General features: G+C 52.1%; 1 protein-coding gene across 1 annotated transcript; it reads left to right on the top strand.

The window, feature by feature from the left end:
- Positions 1-17,581: 17,581 nt before the first annotated feature.
- Positions 17,582-18,388, top strand: LOC112876132 (expansin-B11-like). The gene has a single exon (XM_025940182.1). It carries the CDS (start codon positions 17,582-17,584, stop codon positions 18,386-18,388), a length of 807 nt encoding a protein of 268 aa, XP_025795967.1.
- Positions 18,389-18,706: the final 318 nt, after the last annotated feature.

Raw genomic sequence — 18,706 nt, 5'->3', positions numbered from 1 at the left:
ATTTATGATGTGACCAACAGAATTGTTAATAATTCTCGTCATCCTGGGTAGAATGACCAGGCCGTCATGCCAAATCCTGATTCAATCAAGAGAGAATTATTGTGTACGCAACATGCATTACTGGTTGAATGTATGTGTAGTACAATCCAGATGGGAGAGAGACACTCTTCAAGTGTTTCATTGCCAATCCGTTGCCTTTGTTAAAATAGGAAATCATTTCCTATTTAACTCATGCGTATCAACATGAATGCCATTTCAACGGATAACTTTGTAACTTAGGAGGATACGAGTCTCATCGTGATACAATAATGTTTCCTCAATGGTTACTACGTTCCCATGGAAAAGATAATAGTGGCTCATCCAGAACCTACTATCATAACAACGCGTCTAGTGATTTTAAAAATATTTCCTTCTCTATTTGAAGTGCCTAGAAATATTTTATTTCCCTAAGTACAATGCCTAGAAATATTTTATTTCCCTAAGTACAATGTTCCCTAGGCGCATCTCTTCCTCCGTCAAATCTTGTAGTAGTCTATAATATTATAGAATTTAACATAAAAACTCATGCAAATACATAGAACACATACCATTCATATTATTATTGTAAACATAGTGTTCTAGTACAAACTTAGTAAGGACAACATCATGTCATATATTACATCCTTGCAAATGATAATTATCTAGAAGATAATATATGGAGCCTAGTTAAGGTCTCCAAATATGTTGTTGGACTCGCAATCCACGACCATATTGTCATTGCCTGAAGGATTCTCCTCCTGTTCCAGAGTCTTGGTGTCTTGCTCCATCAGGAACAGAGTCCGAAGTACCAGCCTCAAGCACTTTGGAGATGAAGTATACTCCATACTTCCTTCCTTTAGCTTTTTGTCCATGTCCCATAGACATCATGTACAGTCCCACCAAAATTTTAGGGATCTTGTATTTTTTTAGCCATATGGTTATAATAACCACTCTTGAAATAAGTCTCGTGATTATCATATTTGGGCTTAGAAATGTCTTTGCCTTGTTGAAGTCTCCCCGAGGCTTACGTGTTTTCTTCCGCTTATGTGACACCCTGAAAAGTTACCAATTTAAAACATGCGTTAAAACATTCCGATCAACAATTTATTCGAACCCTAGCTCTAACCCTCTACCTTTCCCCGCCAACTTGACAGCCGACGCAATCCAATTACGTTTTCCCCCCCCCTCGCCCTGTGCCGCACAACGCTCGCGCGCACTGCCTTAACCCTCGCCACCGCGTCACGGCGACCGCGCGCGACCGCCTTCCGCAAACAACGCCGACGCGTCTTCTTTTTTTTCCCCCTCGCTGTTCTCCTCGCATTACGCGCTTCTCCGCGCGTGGCCGACCGGCCGCGGTCACCGCCGCGACCGGCGCCGGCACCCCTCCCTTTCCCTTTCTTTTTTCCTTTCTCTTTTTCTCCTCATTCTTTTCTTTTCCTTCTTTTCCCTTCTTTTCCTCTTTCTCCTTCCTTCTTTCCTGTTCTCCCTCCCTTCTCCGGTTTCCGAGCTCCCCGAGCCACGCCGGCTCTGCCCCGGCCGCGCCACGGCGCGCGCGCACGCGCCGCGCGTGGCCGTGCGTCGCGCCGCGCTCCCCGTCGCCACGCCGCGCCCCCCCTGGCCCGCGCCGTGTCGCGCCACCCGCGCGCCCGCCCGTTCACACGCGCGTGGCCGCACCACCCGCCGCTGGCGCCCGTCCTCTCCGCCGTCCGTCTCCCTGTGCAAGCCCACGCGCGGCACAGCTGCCCGCGCCGCTCGGACGGCCGTGACGTCGCGCCGCCCGCTGCCCAGCCACCGCCCCACGTGCACACGCCGTGACACTCGCCGCCGCGGCCCTCTCCCCTGCGCGCGCTCGCTGTGCCCCCTGCCGCTGACGCCCCGCTCGTGCCGCACTGTGCCTGCACTTGTGCCGAGCCGTCGCGTCGCTCCGGCCTCGCAGGCCGCGCTGCCGCTCCGCGACACGGGCGCCATCAAAGCGCCGCGCCGCTCGCTGGCCCCCCCCCTCCGCCGGCCTCCACCACCGCCGCCCTTGTGTGCCTATAAATAGGCCCCCTAGCATCCCCGGCACCTCCACCACCTGCCACGCCGCCTAGCCGCGCCTCCCCCGAAGCCTCAGCGCCGCCCCGCCGCGCTCTGCATCCGCCGCCGCCTGCGCCCGTCGCCCCACTCCCACGCGCCACCCCGGCCCGAGGTGAGGCCGGGGATCGAACCCCCCTCTTCCCCTTCCTCTTTTCCCTCTAGCCCCGAACCGCCCCGGGCCCCGGCCGGCCGGAATTGGCCGCCGCCGGCGCGCCCTTTTCCCCTCTCTGTTCTGTGCGAGGGAGGAGGAAGAAGGGGCGCTTTTGCCCGAAGCCCCCTCGTTTTTCCTGTAATATTCCAAAGGGACCCCCCCCTCCTCTAGATGCCCTTTTCTTTTGCTAAAAGACCCTACTCTTTCTAGTATTTCGAACCAAACTCCTCGATTACGTAAACCTAAATACACCCGACACCTTTCAGAGTACCCTGAGTATTTCTAGGATTTACAACTAGGCCCACACACTTTCCGGATAATTACGAACAAGCCCCCGGACCCCCGTTTAAGCCCTGAAACCACCTTTAGCGCGTCATTTTATGTGCGAAACGACCTCCGATTGACCCGAAACTTTACCACGCCCTTTCTAGTATAGTTTTAGCCATGCCATTAAGAAACCACCCAGAGATATTGCCCCGACCTCCGTAACTAAATTATTTCCGATTCAAGCCTATCGGTAAAAGCTTTTAGTTCTTTCGCTTGATGGTGTGTCTGTTTGTTTGCGTCGTAGGACACGGAGTGAACGACGAGGTTCCCGACCACGACCAAGCAACTGAGGACCAGTACTGCGACCCCGAACCCGAAGGACAGCGCTTTGATCAGGACTTCCCGCAAGGGTTTGACGATGGCAAGTTCAATTCCGCCCTTTGATGCATACTTCTGTCCTAGTTTTTACAAACACGACCCAAGGGCCTGTTTTATAAAATTGCATTGTTTTGCGTGCTGGAGACCCGGTAGGATAGCCACCCTTGTTTGAAATAACCCTACTTTGACTGCCTGATTTATAAAGAAAATGCGTGTGTGTGGGAAGGGATAAAATGTGGTTTTGAAAAGCGAGTTAGATGAGATGGATGGCATTTCTGTGTGAATTGCCGCTGGTGTGCTCGTACCTGTGTGGTTGAGCGTGGATGGGAGATATCCATCTTGTCACCCCTAAGGACCGAGTTGATGTGACATCTCACCTAGCTTCTCGTAGTGCGAACCACTTGACCGTTGTATGGGCAACGGCTTGGCCCAACCCCACTAGTTAGTCTGATAGCCATCAGGAGAGCTGGGAGCAACGGGTGATCAAGGAGACGGGATAAGCTCTGTGTGACTTATGCCCCGGTTAAACCTCGGTGTTAGGTCGAACGACCCCTTGATAGATCCCGTGGTGGCTAGTCAGGTCTAGCTACGGTGGGTAAGGGCTTCGATGGGATCTGCACCGGCACTAAGGTGTCCGTGCTGTGGTACCCCACCTGTGGGTAAAGTTGCACACCTCTGCAGAGTTAGGAATCTATTCGAATAGCCGTGCCCACGGTACTGGGCAAGTTACGGTGTGGTCACATAACTAGTGTTTCTCTCTGGGAAATGGTTGAACTGGTGTGAGTTGTTTGAAAAGTATCCGGCAATGATGCTGTGTGCTACGACGGACGGGGAGTCCGGTAGCGGCTTGAAACTTGGATCCGTGAGGATCGACGTTGTGCGTTCTTGGTCACTTGGAGACTTGTTTTGAAAAATGCTTTTAAAACGAACCCTTGCATATAATTGTGTTTCCGCAAAAGAACCGTAACTTTATCCTTGGATTATCCTGTGCATCTAATTCTGTTATAACCCCCCCCGTGGGTGTGATTGGACTTGCTGAGTACGTTTGTACTCACCCCGTTTTTACTCTACAGTGGAGGATCCCGACTACATCCCCGAGAACGACGAGTAGGGTTCCGTCCTGCACCCAGTCTTGCCTGTGGGTGAGGTCACCGTTGGAGCTCCGCATGGCGCAAGACTCTGATGATCCTTTGTTCGTAGCTAGTGTAGTTGTGTGGGTTCTGGTTGTAATCCTCGCGATAGTGGCGCTTCACTGCCCATTACCGCGTAGAGTTGTACGGTGATGTACCATCTGATGTAATAAAAGTGTTATCAGCCTCCTGGGACTGATAAAGTGACACTTTTAAGTCTTCCCTGATGGGAGGACGCTTCAGGTGGTATCAGAGCCGTAGGCTGGCCGTAGGACGTGACTCTAGGAGCGAAACCCCTTTTTAGACCCTAGGACTTGTTCTGACTTCGATATTTTTCTGCACGAACACTCACCACTGGTTTTTACCCTGTTCCAGATGGCTGACAACGGATGGGTCAACGGAGTCTGCTACGCAGAGCCTGGCCTTCCTAAGTTATTGTTGCTCAGCCTGGAACGCGTTGGGGTCATGGAAACGCCGGAGTACGCCTACCGAGAATACATCTCCGGTGGCACCCTTCGGTGCGACACGATGATCTTCGTGGAGAGAAGCCCCCGCTACCCTGAGGTGGACCCTTGGTTCATCTCCACAAAGGGCTTCCGATTCCCCGACACCTACCGAAAGGCCGCCCGTAAAGCCCTACGCCGACTGCGTGTGCTCTATAGGCACCACCTTCAGCGGACTCCTATGGGATTTTTCCCACCCACTGAAGGTAGAGGACGCACTTGGATTGCCCGGATGAGGGGACTTGGACGAGAAGAAGAAGATCTAGAAGATACGGTCTCCCACCTGTCTATTTACCTTACGGGCTTAGATGCGCTCTGCAACGAGCAGGCGGCACAACTGAAGAAATTAATCCATGGAGTTGAAAAGTTAACCCAGGAGCTGGAGGAACAACGGACAAGAGCCGCAAGCGCCGAGTATTCCTTAGCCGCCCTCCAAGCCCAGATGCAAGAATATGAGAACCGCAACGGGATAGGCGGGTGGATCGAAGAAGAAGAAGAAGAACCCATGGAGACCCATTGGGACAAGGGTACTCAGACCGAAAATGAGATGGATCGGTTCCTTCCAATAAAGAAGCGCTCTATCAGGACTGAGGAAGAATCCCCATGATAGGATTAGCACCCCTAGCAAAAACCCTACCCTAATGACCACGTATCCATGAAAACTGTACCACCCTTGTTGTAATAATAAACATCATCTACTCGCTTTTGCATCTGTACCATGTTGTTTACCCTACTTCTGTTTCAGATGGCTGAGGAAGGATGGACCCAGGGCGATTGCCAAGCTGCACCTGGATTCCCCAGCCTTTTGATCAACACCCTGGAGGACCTTGGCGTTACAGAGCGCCCAAGGTACTACAGCCGAGAGTACGAGCACCATGGTACCCTCCGCTGCAGGGTGATCCTGGTCATTGCCAGGAGCAACCGCCACCCCGACATCCAGCCCTGGCGAGCGACCGCCACAGGGTTTAGACACCAAGACACCTACCCCTTGGCCATCAGAAAAGCACTCCGTTATTTGTGCCGGATTTTTGAAGAACACCTCGCCCCTACGCCAGCGAAGTTCTTCCCGCCGGCCATCAGAACCCCAGTCTGGGAAGCCCGCATGAGAAACTTGGAGCGACGACGCCACGAAGAAGGCCCCCTGTACCAAGTGGCTACTTACCTAGCCGCCCTGGACCAACTCTTTGATGAGCAAGCCAACCTTCTAAGGGAGCAGACCCATCGAGCCGAGCAAGCAGAGCTCGCGGTGAGGATACAGCAGATCCGAGCCGCCCATGCCGAGGCGAGAGCCGCAGCCGCGGTTAGTAGCGAAGCAGTCGCCCAAGAGAGCCTCAGGCAAGCCCGAGATCGGCGCATGCAAGAGTGGACCCAAAGCGGAACACCAGTCCCGGCAATAGGGGAGGACCATGTTTTACTCGGGACACCCATCATAGGATGGGGGACACTCTTCAGAAACACACAAGCCCCACCCGAGAACCCTGAAAGTTCCGCTGCTGCCGCCGAAGGAGATGCTGCAGCACAACCCCTGACCGGTGGAAACCCAGAGGACGGCGAGCAAGGGTCACTCGCGCTCTCCGCCCCAGAAGAAGGCCTGCCTCGCGAGTAAAATGATCGCCGCCACCCTAGTGAGGTGTCCTCAGCTGCTTTTGTTTAAACCATGCCTGATCTCGGACGAGTAGCACGAGGCCTAGCCTTACCCCCAGCTGTACCCCCGTTGCAGTAATAAAGTTGCATGTGCTTGTTGTTTGTGATGTTGTGTGCTGTTTTGTTGTGTGCTACGTGCTATACAATTACTGGCAGGAGGAAGACTCTGCCTTATATACGAATTAAACAACTTAAACATCACATAATAGTAACCCCACTCTACCTAATTAACAGATGGTTCCCCGGAGCGTCACGAGGGCCTCCCGTAGCCGAAACCCCGCAGCCGCTGGTGCCAGAGCACAGCCTGCCGGACGAAATCCCCCTCAGGCAGAACAAGAAGTAAGCCAGAACCGGGGGGAAAATCAAGAAGGAGAACAACTACCACCACCCCCACCCCTCGGAGACCTGGCGCAGATCATCCATAACCAGACTCTCATACTGGAAACCCTGGCGAATGCCCTCATTAACCGGCAGCCGCGAGGGCAGAATATGAACGACAAGCTGACGGCCTTTCTAAGGACCAAGCCACCAACCTTCGCCGGATCCTGCAACCCGTTGGATGCTGACGACTGGTTGCGAGTAATTCAGAGGAAGCTTGAACCATTCGAATGCCAGGACCGGGATAAAGTCCTTCTGGCAGCCCACCAGCTCACCGGAACGGCATTATCCTGGTGGGAGAACTATTGTGCTGCCGCCGAAGATGCCTCCACCATCACCTGGGGAGAATTTGTAAGGGAGTTCCGCCGCTACCACATCCCTTCAGCCACTATGAAGCGCAAGGCGGATGAATTCCGCGCACTACAACAAGGGAATATGACGGTGGAAGAATACACCCACCGGTTCATAGAATTGGCCCGATATGCACCGGAAGAGGTGAACGACGACGACAAAAAGCAAGACATGTTCAAGAAGGGGCTAAGCCCAGAGCTCCGGACCCTGCTTACTCCACAGATCTATCCGGACTTCAACACCCTGATGAACAAGGCCATCCTCACAGAAAGGGCCAAGGCCGAAGAAAGAAAAGACAACAAACGCAAGTTCTTGGAAAGTAAGGCCCGCCAACAAGACCGTTTCCAGAAGCCGAGAAATTCCAGCTATACTGCACCAGGAACTCAGGCCCCAATGCAGTATAGAACTCAGTCCCAGGTGACAGGATCACAGGCCCCGCCTAGAAGCCAGAATACCACAAGGGCCCCACCGAGCAATGCAAGCCAGATCGCCCTCGACAACAACAATGTTAGGGCCTGCTTCAACTGTCGTGAGATAGGGCATTATATTGCCAATTGCCCTTATGCCAAGAATAAGCCGGCCACATCAGCCTTCTCCAACACAGTGAATGGACCCAGACCAGCACTGACTGGTGCCAACCGTGTGCCCGTCCGCAACAACGACAACAGTCAGCAGACGAAGCAGCCCCAGCAGTCGTTTGGACGAGCCCGCGTCAATCACATCGATGCGCAGGAGGCTCAAGAAGCTCAGGGCGTAGTGCTCGGTGAGTATCTAGTCAACTCAGCTCTGGCAACAGTACTATTTGATTCTGGAGCATCGCACTCGTTCATATCCTCAAGCTTTGTAGAGAAACACAAAATACCCACAGTACTATTAAAAACACCCCTATTAACCCGGACGCCTGGGGGCGACATCAATTGTCAATTAGGCTGTCCATGGGTAAGGATCAATTTAAGTGGGGTAGAATTTCTAGCAGATTTGGTAGTACTTAAGTCTGGGGGAATAGACGTAATCCTCGGGATGGATTGGTTAAGCCGACACAATGGTCTTATAGGCTGCACCGACAAGGTGGTACACCTAACAAACCACGAAGGAATACAAGTGATCTGCCGAACCCGAGATAGTAAGTTTGATCCAATGGTATTTAGCATGGAAGCCAAGCCTTTAGAAGGAGTCCCGGTAGTAAACGAATACCCCGATGTGTTCCCCGAAGAGCTTCCCGGTATGCCGCCAGATAGGGATATAGAGTTCGTCATAGACCTTATCCCCGGAACGTCTCCGATAGCCAAGAGACCCTATAGGATGGCAGCCTCGGAATTGACAGAATTAAAGAAGCAACTAGAGGAACTGCAGAGGATTGGCTTCATCAGACCAAGCTCGTCGCCATGGGGAGCCCCAGTGCTGTTTGTCAAGAAGAAAGATGGGAGTATGAGGATGTGTGTAGATTACCGGGCACTGAATGAAGTTACCATTAAGAATAAGTACCCCCTCCCTAGGATTGATGACCTTTTCGATCAGCTAAAAGGAGCTAAGTACTTTTCCAAGATCGATCTAAGGTCAGGATATTTTCAGCTCAAGATTAGGGAGAGTGACATCCCTAAGACAGCTTTTGTCACCCGCTATGGGCAGTTTGAGTTCACCGTAATGTCCTTCGGACTAACCAATGCCCCTGCCTATTTTATGAACCTCATGAACAAAGTGTTTATGGACGAGCTGGATAAGTTTGTCGTAGTCTTTATCGACGACATACTTATCTACTCTAAGAGTATTCAGGAACACGAGCAACATCTGCGGGTAGTATTGGAAAAGCTGAGGGCACATAGGTTATATGCCAAGTTCAGCAAGTGCGACTTCTGGCTGGAGAAAGTAGCTTTTCTGGGTCACATTCTGACTGCGGAAGGCGTAGCAGTGGACCCAGAGAAGGTCGAAGCCGTTTCCAATTGGCAGCAACCAACTAACGTTAGTGAAATCAGGAGCTTCCTTGGTTTAGCCGGGTACTATCGGAGGTTTATCGAGGGATTCTCTAAGATAGCCCGACCCATGACAGAACTCCTTAAAAAGGAGAAGAAGTTCGCTTGGACGGAATCTTGTGAGAGAAGCTTTCAGGAACTAAAGCAAAGGTTGACAACCGCCCCAGTGTTAACCCTACCGGACATTCATCGGGATTTTGTCATTTATTGTGATGCGTCCCGACAAGGATTAGGGTGTGTTCTGATGCAAGATGGGAAAGTCGTTGCATATGCTTCCCGCCAACTCAGGACTCATGAGCAGAATTACCCGACCCATGACTTGGAATTAGCGGCCGTAGTACATGCTCTCAAGATTTGGAGGCATTACTTGATTGGGAATAAGTGTGAGATTTACACTGACCATAAGAGTTTGAAATACATCTTCACCCAGCCAGATCTGAACTTAAGACAAAGGAGATGGTTAGAGTTAGTCAAGGACTATAATCTGGAAATTCAGTATCACCCCGGAAAGGCGAACGTGGTAGCCGATGCCTTAAGTCGGAAATCCTATGGGCCCACGAATGACCATCTGCGAGAGGAAATGGCACGATTAAATGTGCACATTATACCTCAAGGTTCCAGCCAAGTGCTAAACGTCCAATCAGCATTAGAGGATAAGATTAGAGAAGCCCAAAGCTCGGATCGAGAGTTAGTAAAAATTTGCAAACAAACTGGAGAAAACAAAGCACCGGGCTTCAGGGTAGACGATAAAGGAACGTTATGGTACGAGAATAGGATTTGCGTACCCCAGAATGGAGATTTCCAGAAATTGATCATGGACGAAGCCCATAACTCGGCCTACTCTATCCACCCAGGATCCACCAAAATGTATATGGACATAAAGCAAAAATATTGGTGGAATGGAATGAAAGCGGATATTGCACGATTTGTGGCTCATTGTGATACTTGCCAAAGGATCAAGGCCGAACATCAGAAACCTGCGGGATTATTGCAGCCCTTGCCTATTCCGGTGTGGAAGTGGGATGAGATAGGAATGGACTTTGTAGTGGGACTACCCCGAACACAGAAGGGACACGATTCCATATGGGTAATTGTGGATCGACTCACTAAATCGGCACATTTCATACCCGTAAGGACCACTTATGGCGGAGAAAAGCTGGCAAAACTTTACGTGGAAAATATAGTGAAGTTACATGGAGTGCCCAGCAGAATCGTCTCGGATAGAGGGACCCAATTTACATCTAGGTTTTGGAAAAGCTTACATAAAGCCATGGGCACTAAGTTAGATTTTAGCTCCGCGTACCACCCACAGACGGATGGTCAAACCGAGAGGGTGAATCAGATCGTAGAAGAAATGCTGAGAGCATGTGTCCTGACCTATGGAAACGATTGGGAACAGAGTCTGCCCTATGCAGAATTCTCGTACAATAATAGTTACCAAGCCAGCCTGGGTATGTCGCCATTCGAAGCCCTCTACGGGAGAAAGTGCAAGACTCCCTTGATGTGGTCGGAAGTTGGAGAGCGTGCGCTAGTAGGACCCGCGCTCATAAAAGAAGCGGAAGAGAAAGTAGCGGAAATCCGCGAGAAATTAAAAGCGGCTCAGTCCCGACAAAAGAGCTATGCAGACAAGAAGAGGCGGGAGCTAAGCTTCAATCCGGGAGATTTTGTCTATCTCAAAGTTTCACCCATTCGAGGGACACGAAGATTTCAGGTACAAGGAAAATTAGCCCCTCGATACATTGGGCCGTATCGGGTTCTAAGGAAGGTGGGAGCAGTGGCATACCGACTGGAGTTACCGGGGGAAATGTCAGATATACATCCAGTGTTTCACGTCTCGCAATTAAGGAGATGCTTAAGAGTACCCGAGGGAGAACATGTGCCTGCGGAAACAATCGATCTACAGCCGGATCTGCGATACCAGGAAGTACCGATCAAAATTCTGGACACTGTCACTAGGAGGACAAGAAACTCCGAAGTACGGATATGCAGAGTTCAATGGAGCAGACACGGAGTAGAGGAAGCAACCTGGGAACGCGAGGAGGCTCTAAAGAAGGAATTTCCCTATCTGTTTAGAAGTCAGCCGAATCTCGAGGACGAGATTCAATTAAGTGGGGTAGGTTTGTGACACCCTGAAAAGTTACCAATTTAAAACATGCGTTAAAACATTCCGATCAACAATTTATTCGAACCCTAGCTCTAACCCTCTACCTTTCCCCGCCAACTTGACAGCCGACGCAATCCAATTACGTTTTCCCCCCCCCCTCGCCCTGTGCCGCACAACGCTCGCGCGCACTGCCTTAACCCTCGCCACCGCGTCACGGCGACCGCGCGCGACCGCCTTCCGCAAACAACGCCGACGCGTCTTCTTTTTTTTCCCCCTCGCTGTTCTCCTCGCATTACGCGCTTCTCCGCGCGTGGCCGACCGGCCGCGGTCACCGCCGCGACCGGCGCCGGCACCCCTCCCTTTCCCTTTCTTTTTTCCTTTCTCTTTTTCTCCTCATTCTTTTCTTTTCCTTCTTTTCCCTTCTTTTCCTCTTTCTCCTTCCTTCTTTCCTGTTCTCCCTCCCTTCTCCGGTTTCCGAGCTCCCCGAGCCACGCCGGCTCTGCCCCGGCCGCGCCACGGCGCGCGCGCACGCGCCGCGCGTGGCCGTGCGTCGCGCCGCGCTCCCCGTCGCCACGCCGCGCCCCCCCTGGCCCGCGCCGTGTCGCGCCACCCGCGCGCCCGCCCGTTCACACGCGCGTGGCCGCACCACCCGCCGCTGGCGCCCGTCCTCTCCGCCGTCCGTCTCCCTGTGCAAGCCCACGCGCGGCACAGCTGCCCGCGCCGCTCGGACGGCCGTGACGTCGCGCCGCCCGCTGCCCAGCCACCGCCCCACGTGCACACGCCGTGACACTCGCCGCCGCGGCCCTCTCCCCTGCGCGCGCTCGCTGTGCCCCCTGCCGCTGACGCCCCGCTCGTGCCGCACTGTGCCTGCACTTGTGCCGAGCCGTCGCGTCGCTCCGGCCTCACAGGCCGCGCTGCCGCTCCGCGACACGGGCGCCATCAAAGCGCCGCGCCGCTCGCTGGCCCCCCCCCCTCCGCCGGCCTCCACCACCGCCGCCCTTGTGTGCCTATAAATAGGCCCCCTAGCATCCCCGGCACCTCCACCACCTGCCACGCCGCCTAGCCGCGCCTCCCCCGAAGCCTCAGCGCCGCCCCGCCGCGCTCTGCATCCGCCGCCGCCTGCGCCCGTCGCCCCACTCCCACGCGCCACCCCGGCCCGAGGTGAGGCCGGGGATCGAACCCCCCTCTTCCCCTTCCTCTTTTCCCTCTAGCCCCGAACCGCCCCGGGCCCCGGCCGGCCGGAATTGGCCGCCGCCGGCGCGCCCTTTTCCCCTCTCTGTTCTGTGCGAGGGAGGAGGAAGAAGGGGCGCTTTTGCCCGAAGCCCCCTCGTTTTTCCTGTAATATTCCAAAGGGACCCCCCCCTCCTCTAGATGCCCTTTTCTTTTGCTAAAAGACCCTACTCTTTCTAGTATTTCGAACCAAACTCCTCGATTACGTAAACCTAAATACACCCGACACCTTTCAGAGTACCCTGAGTATTTCTAGGATTTACAACTAGGCCCACACACTTTCCGGATAATTACGAACAAGCCCCCGGACCCCCGTTTAAGCCCTGAAACCACCTTTAGCGCGTCATTTTATGTGCGAAACGACCTCCGATTGACCCGAAACTTTACCACGCCCTTTCTAGTATAGTTTTAGCCATGCCATTAAGAAACCACCCAGAGATATTGCCCCGACCTCCGTAACTAAATTATTTCCGATTCAAGCCTATCGGTAAAAGCTTTTAGTTCTTTCGCTTGATGGTGTGTCTGTTTGTTTGCGTCGTAGGACACGGAGTGAACGACGAGGTTCCCGACCACGACCAAGCAACTGAGGACCAGTACTGCGACCCCGAACCCGAAGGACAGCGCTTTGATCAGGACTTCCCGCAAGGGTTTGACGATGGCAAGTTCAATTCCGCCCTTTGATGCATACTTCTGTCCTAGTTTTTACAAACACGACCCAAGGGCCTGTTTTATAAAATTGCATTGTTTTGCGTGCTGGAGACCCGGTAGGATAGCCACCCTTGTTTGAAATAACCCTACTTTGACTGCCTGATTTATAAAGAAAATGCGTGTGTGTGGGAAGGGATAAAATGTGGTTTTGAAAAGCGAGTTAGATGAGATGGATGGCATTTCTGTGTGAATTGCCGCTGGTGTGCTCGTACCTGTGTGGTTGAGCGTGGATGGGAGATATCCATCTTGTCACCCCTAAGGACCGAGTTGATGTGACATCTCACCTAGCTTCTCGTAGTGCGAACCACTTGACCGTTGTATGGGCAACGGCTTGGCCCAACCCCACTAGTTAGTCTGATAGCCATCAGGAGAGCTGGGAGCAACGGGTGATCAAGGAGACGGGATAAGCTCTGTGTGACTTATGCCCCGGTTAAACCTCGGTGTTAGGTCGAACGACCCCTTGATAGATCCCGTGGTGGCTAGTCAGGTCTAGCTACGGTGGGTAAGGGCTTCGATGGGATCTGCACCGGCACTAAGGTGTCCGTGCTGTGGTACCCCACCTGTGGGTAAAGTTGCACACCTCTGCAGAGTTAGGAATCTATTCGAATAGCCGTGCCCACGGTACTGGGCAAGTTACGGTGTGGTCACATAACTAGTGTTTCTCTCTGGGAAATGGTTGAACTGGTGTGAGTTGTTTGAAAAGTATCCGGCAATGATGCTGTGTGCTACGACGGACGGGGAGTCCGGTAGCGGCTTGAAACTTGGATCCGTGAGGATCGACGTTGTGCGTTCTTGGTCACTTGGAGACTTGTTTTGAAAAATGCTTTTAAAACGAACCCTTGCATATAATTGTGTTTCCGCAAAAGAACCGTAACTTTATCCTTGGATTATCCTGTGCATCTAATTCTGTTATAACCCCCCCCGTGGGTGTGATTGGACTTGCTGAGTACGTTTGTACTCACCCCGTTTTTACTCTACAGTGGAGGATCCCGACTACATCCCCGAGAACGACGAGTAGGGTTCCGTCCTGCACCCAGTCTTGCCTGTGGGTGAGGTCACCGTTGGAGCTCCGCATGGCGCAAGACTCTGATGATCCTTTGTTCGTAGCTAGTGTAGTTGTGTGGGTTCTGGTTGTAATCCTCGCGATAGTGGCGCTTCACTGCCCATTACCGCGTAGAGTTGTACGGTGATGTACCATCTGATGTAATAAAAGTGTTATCAGCCTCCTGGGACTGATAAAGTGACACTTTTAAGTCTTCCCTGATGGGAGGACGCTTCAGCTTACAACCAGATGAGTTTCTAAGGTGGTTGCTAGAGCCATACCTCCCAGTCTTTTGAATGACATGCACTTCAGGCAGAGGAGCAATACCCAGTGGACGCTGCCGAGAGTTCCACACAATGAGCTCATAGTTTTCTCTGCTTGACGCAATGTCTTAACCAGTGTAGCATGGACTGTCCTTCTTACGGCACTGTTGAGTAATGAGTCTCTCAGATGGAAGTATTGTAGACAATGTTTCTCAATTTTATTGAAATCAGAGTGCTCCTTCTCATAGAATCCAGGTTTTTGGCTGATTTTATAAACAACATGATTGTACGTATCCACGGATTTGAAATTCTAAACGTGCAATTGGTTCCACTCATAGAAAGCCTCAGAAAAGACAGTTGTCTTTTATGGTTCATAATGTTGAACCAGAGAATCCCACAACTTTTATGGATCTTCCTCTAACATATACTCAGACTTGAAGTCTAGGTGGATATGGTTCCTTAAGGTCCCAAACTTGATTGTATCTGGTATAGGCCGAGCTCCCGTAACAGGTGCCGCCAAAAATCGAAGTCCACAAGTTGATAGACTCAATTCTATATCCATAGCGCATTTGAGGGAAAATTGTGCCCATCAAGAGCGAGAACCTCGAACTCTTTGGCTGCCATTTCTCCCACAAATTTGGATGCCAAATATGAATAATTTGGCAATAGACAATGCTTCTTGTATGCGAATTCAATACACTTGAATTCCAGCAATAATTCTCTATTCGAATTCAATAAACTTAAATTCCAGCAATAAGTTTTCAATGCAAAATAAACTTGAATTCCAGCAATAATTCTCAATGCGAGTTCAATAAACTTGAATTCCAGCAATGAATTCAATGCGAATTCAATAAACTTGAATTCCAGCAATATATTCAATGTGAATTCAATAAATTTGAACTCCAGCAATTAATTGTCAACTAACTTGGAACAATTATGAAAGCAATCATCAAATTAGAGTAGACCTTATAATTCAAAATTCAAGATTGGATACGCACGTTGAGGATAGTCACTATATAACATAGTGTAGATCCTAAAGTAGTATAAGAATACTACCTTGTGTATGACCAATTTGAAAATGAATGAAGATAATCTCTAGCATGATGTAGGCTCATACGAATTCAAAGTTCAAATTGGACACGCACGTTGAGGATAAAATCCCACAGGGATATAGTAATATCACCTTGTGTATGACCAATTTGAAGAATTGAACTCTCGATAATCACCAGAAATGGTGTAGACCTTTCTCCAAATTTTAAGTCGGAATCTCACTTAGGAATAATCACTATGTGAAAACATAGCGTAGATTCCGCGGAAGTATGTAAAGTACTCCATGCGTAGGACCAACTTAAAAAAAATGGAACAAATCATTCTGAAATTGAGAATAAATGAAGTGCATTGAATGAAGAATTAATAATGGGCTTGAACTAAAAATTGCAAGGCAATATAGTAATTTAAGTGGCATGAAAATGACCAAACTTGAGTAGAAACACATATGTACAATAACAAACAACATCAGGGATCACAATGTACAAATACATGTACTGATAACCACTGATGAATTAGCAGTATGAAATAACAAAGCACAGGGGCTAAATTATAAAAATACTGCTGCCACTAAAATTAATTGAAAAATAGTAAAGATAACTGGGCTTAGGGCCAAAACTTCGATTTCGGCCCACCACCGATCAGCCGCGCTGCCCGCAAAGGGGCAATGCCACAGCAGGCCGCGCCGGGCTGTGCAAGCCGATCTGTGAGAGCGCCGGCCCACGTGCATGTGTAGGCCTGCAGCCACAGCTAGCGCCGCGGCCAGCGCAATGCCAGTCCGTGAGCGCCGTGACGGCCCGCGAGTGCGCACCGGGCTGCGGCCGCGCCAGCCAGCCAGTCCCGCGAAGAGAAGGGTGGCCAGGCGGAGATCCTAACCGCCGCCACCGCTCCAACTCCGTCCGCCACCCGCAACCACCGCCGCCGCCGAAGCCTTCACTTGGCACGGGCAGGTGAGCCGCTCGGGCGCTGGCGTGCGTTCCCGCTGCAGTGGCGCAGCCATGAGCCGCGTCAGAGCGGGCGGTTGTCTGCCGTCGGTGGTCAAGCGGATGCATTGCAATCCGTTCCGGCCCTCCGTAAGGCAGCAAATGTAGCAACCGCCGCGTGGGGTACTTGCAGGGGAAGATGGATGACGGTTCCATCCTCCATGGATTGTGACAGTCACATCAAATAAAATAAAATAGTAACAGCATCACGAATGCTTACAGTTTTGATGTTCTTCTGTTGGCGAAAGCAAAAATGAATTGCTTGTTCCCCGATGAAGCCAATTGGTATCTTGTCTTGATGGCCAATCAGAAAAAGGTGATGCAGCAGTTGGTTCCGGCAAATTTGTGATGCTGTGGCCGCCGGCACTGGTAGCCAGTGCAGTCTCCCGTCGGAGTTGGTGCAATGGCACATTGGTCGTCGCGAGGCCAGCATCGTTGTTGCTGCCTGCCGATGTCCCATCCAGGTTGGTAAGAAATCAATAGATCTGCATTCTTTTTTACCTTCTAAGAACTACGCAACGGGCCATGCAAAGGTAAAATATCTAGGTCGGATGCACTGTAGCGCGAGGCATCATGGCGCGTCCATTTGGGGCGGAGGAAAATGTCCCTGCTTTGCCGCCAACAGGTTTCGGTGGGCCAGACAATGTTTTTTTGCCTCTCACGATTGGAGGACCGGCAGTGCAAAGTGGGCCGGCAAAATAGCCCAGCCATGCAAACGGCGAAATGCATGGCCGATATGCCTCGCGCCGATTGGAGTTAGTCTAACACAGTACTGCCTCTGTTGTTGTTGCGGCGACGGCTATTAACAGCATGCGCTTTAAGATGAAAAAGCATCAAGGCCAGTTCAGTTCGTCGGAATTTTCGGCGATCGAGTGCTGTCGGGGACGATGTCGCTGCCCTCGATTCTTCTCGTGAACTCCTTTGTACGCACATTGAGTGAGGCAAAAATTGCCTCTGTTCTCGCCATCATCTTCACGCTCGCAAAGTTCTGACAACATGTTCAGAGTAGCAGTACTCGAATGTAGTCATCGTGAAAAGGTGCGAGGGCCTTTGGGCAGGCAACCGCCGGAGGCGGTTCCTGGCGTTGATCACCAATAAATTGGTTTACTACAATCTCCTCTCTTGTAGGGGGTGCAGTGCTCGCATCGCGTGCCACGTGTCAAGCAAGAACACAAGGTCCGGAGTCACAGAGCAACCTGCTTGATGAATGCCATGCAGCACCGACATGGCCGGAGCGCCCTGCGTTGGTCTCTCGCCGGCGAGCATAAGTACCTCCTCTCCTCGCTCTCCATTCATCATCACAAGCCACGCACAAGCAACGCAGCACCATCATCGACAATGGCGGCGGCGTCGACGCATCTTGTTGCGGTGGCGGTGGTGCTCGCGGCGCTGGTGGGCGGCGCATGGTGCGGTCCGCCCAAGGTTCCCCCGGGCAAGAACATCTCAGCAGACTGCGACGGCAAGTGGCTGGAGGCCAAGGCGACGTGGTACGGCAAGCCGACAGGCGCGGGGCCCGACGACAACGGCGGCGCCTGCGGGTACAAGGAGGTGAACAAGGCTCCCTTCAACAGCATGGGGGCGTGCGGCAACTCGCCCATCTTCAAGGACGGCCTCGGCTGCGGCTCCTGCTACGAGATCAAGTGCGACAAGCCCGCCGAGTGCTCCGGCGAGCCCGTCATCGTCTACATCACCGACATGAACTACGAGCCCATCGCCGCCTACCACTTCGACCTGGCCGGCACGGCCTTTGGAGCCATGGCCAAGAAGGGGGAGGAGGAGAAGCTGCGCAAGGTGGGCATCATCGACATGCAGTTCCGCCGCGTCAAGTGCAAGTACCCGGCCGACACCAAGATCGCCTTCCACATCGAGAAGGGCTGCAACCCCAACTACCTTGCGCTGCTCGTCAAGTACGCTGCCGGCGACGGCGACATCGTCGGCGTCGACATCAAGGAGAAGGGCGCCAAAGAGTACCAGTCCCTGAAGCACTCTTGGGGCGCCATCTGGAGAATGGACACCCCCAAGCCGATCAAGGGCCCCATCTCCATCCGCATCACCAGCGAGGGAGGCAAAACGCTCGAACAGGAGGATGTCATCCCCGAAGGCTGGAAGCCCGACACCCTCTACCCCTCCAAGCTCCAGTTCTGATCGATGATCCGATCCTACTGCAAGGCCATCCAGCCATCACCAATTTTTTGTTACAGGTGCATGCAGGCATCTCTGTCTAGACCGAGGAGTAAGGGAGAGAACGAATAAGCAGCGCCCGCTACGACAATCGGGAGGCGCTTATGATCGAATAAAGGAGGCGAGCGGCAAACAGTGTCCCTCTTGACTATTATATTTTTCATTTCTCAGCCCATAGGACCTTCTCAATGTACTAGCAATGGACTTATATATCATGGTTAGTTAAATCTGTTGTAATGGATCTTTTCCTTCTTTTTTTACTGTGCCATTTGTGGCCCGATA

Source organism: Panicum hallii, chromosome 9, assembly GCF_002211085.1.
Source record: "Panicum hallii strain FIL2 chromosome 9, PHallii_v3.1, whole genome shotgun sequence".
In the NCBI taxonomy this organism is placed as follows: domain Eukaryota; kingdom Viridiplantae; phylum Streptophyta; class Magnoliopsida; order Poales; family Poaceae; genus Panicum; species Panicum hallii.
The sequence above is the reverse complement of the archived record's forward strand: the minus strand, read 5'-3'. Positions and strand labels throughout refer to the sequence as shown.

What these genes read in the sequence shown, in the direction of transcription:
- LOC112876132 (XM_025940182.1), top strand. Translation starts at nt 17,582, where the DNA reads ATGGCGGCGGCGTCGACGCATCTTGTTGCGGTGGCGGTGGTGCTCGCG.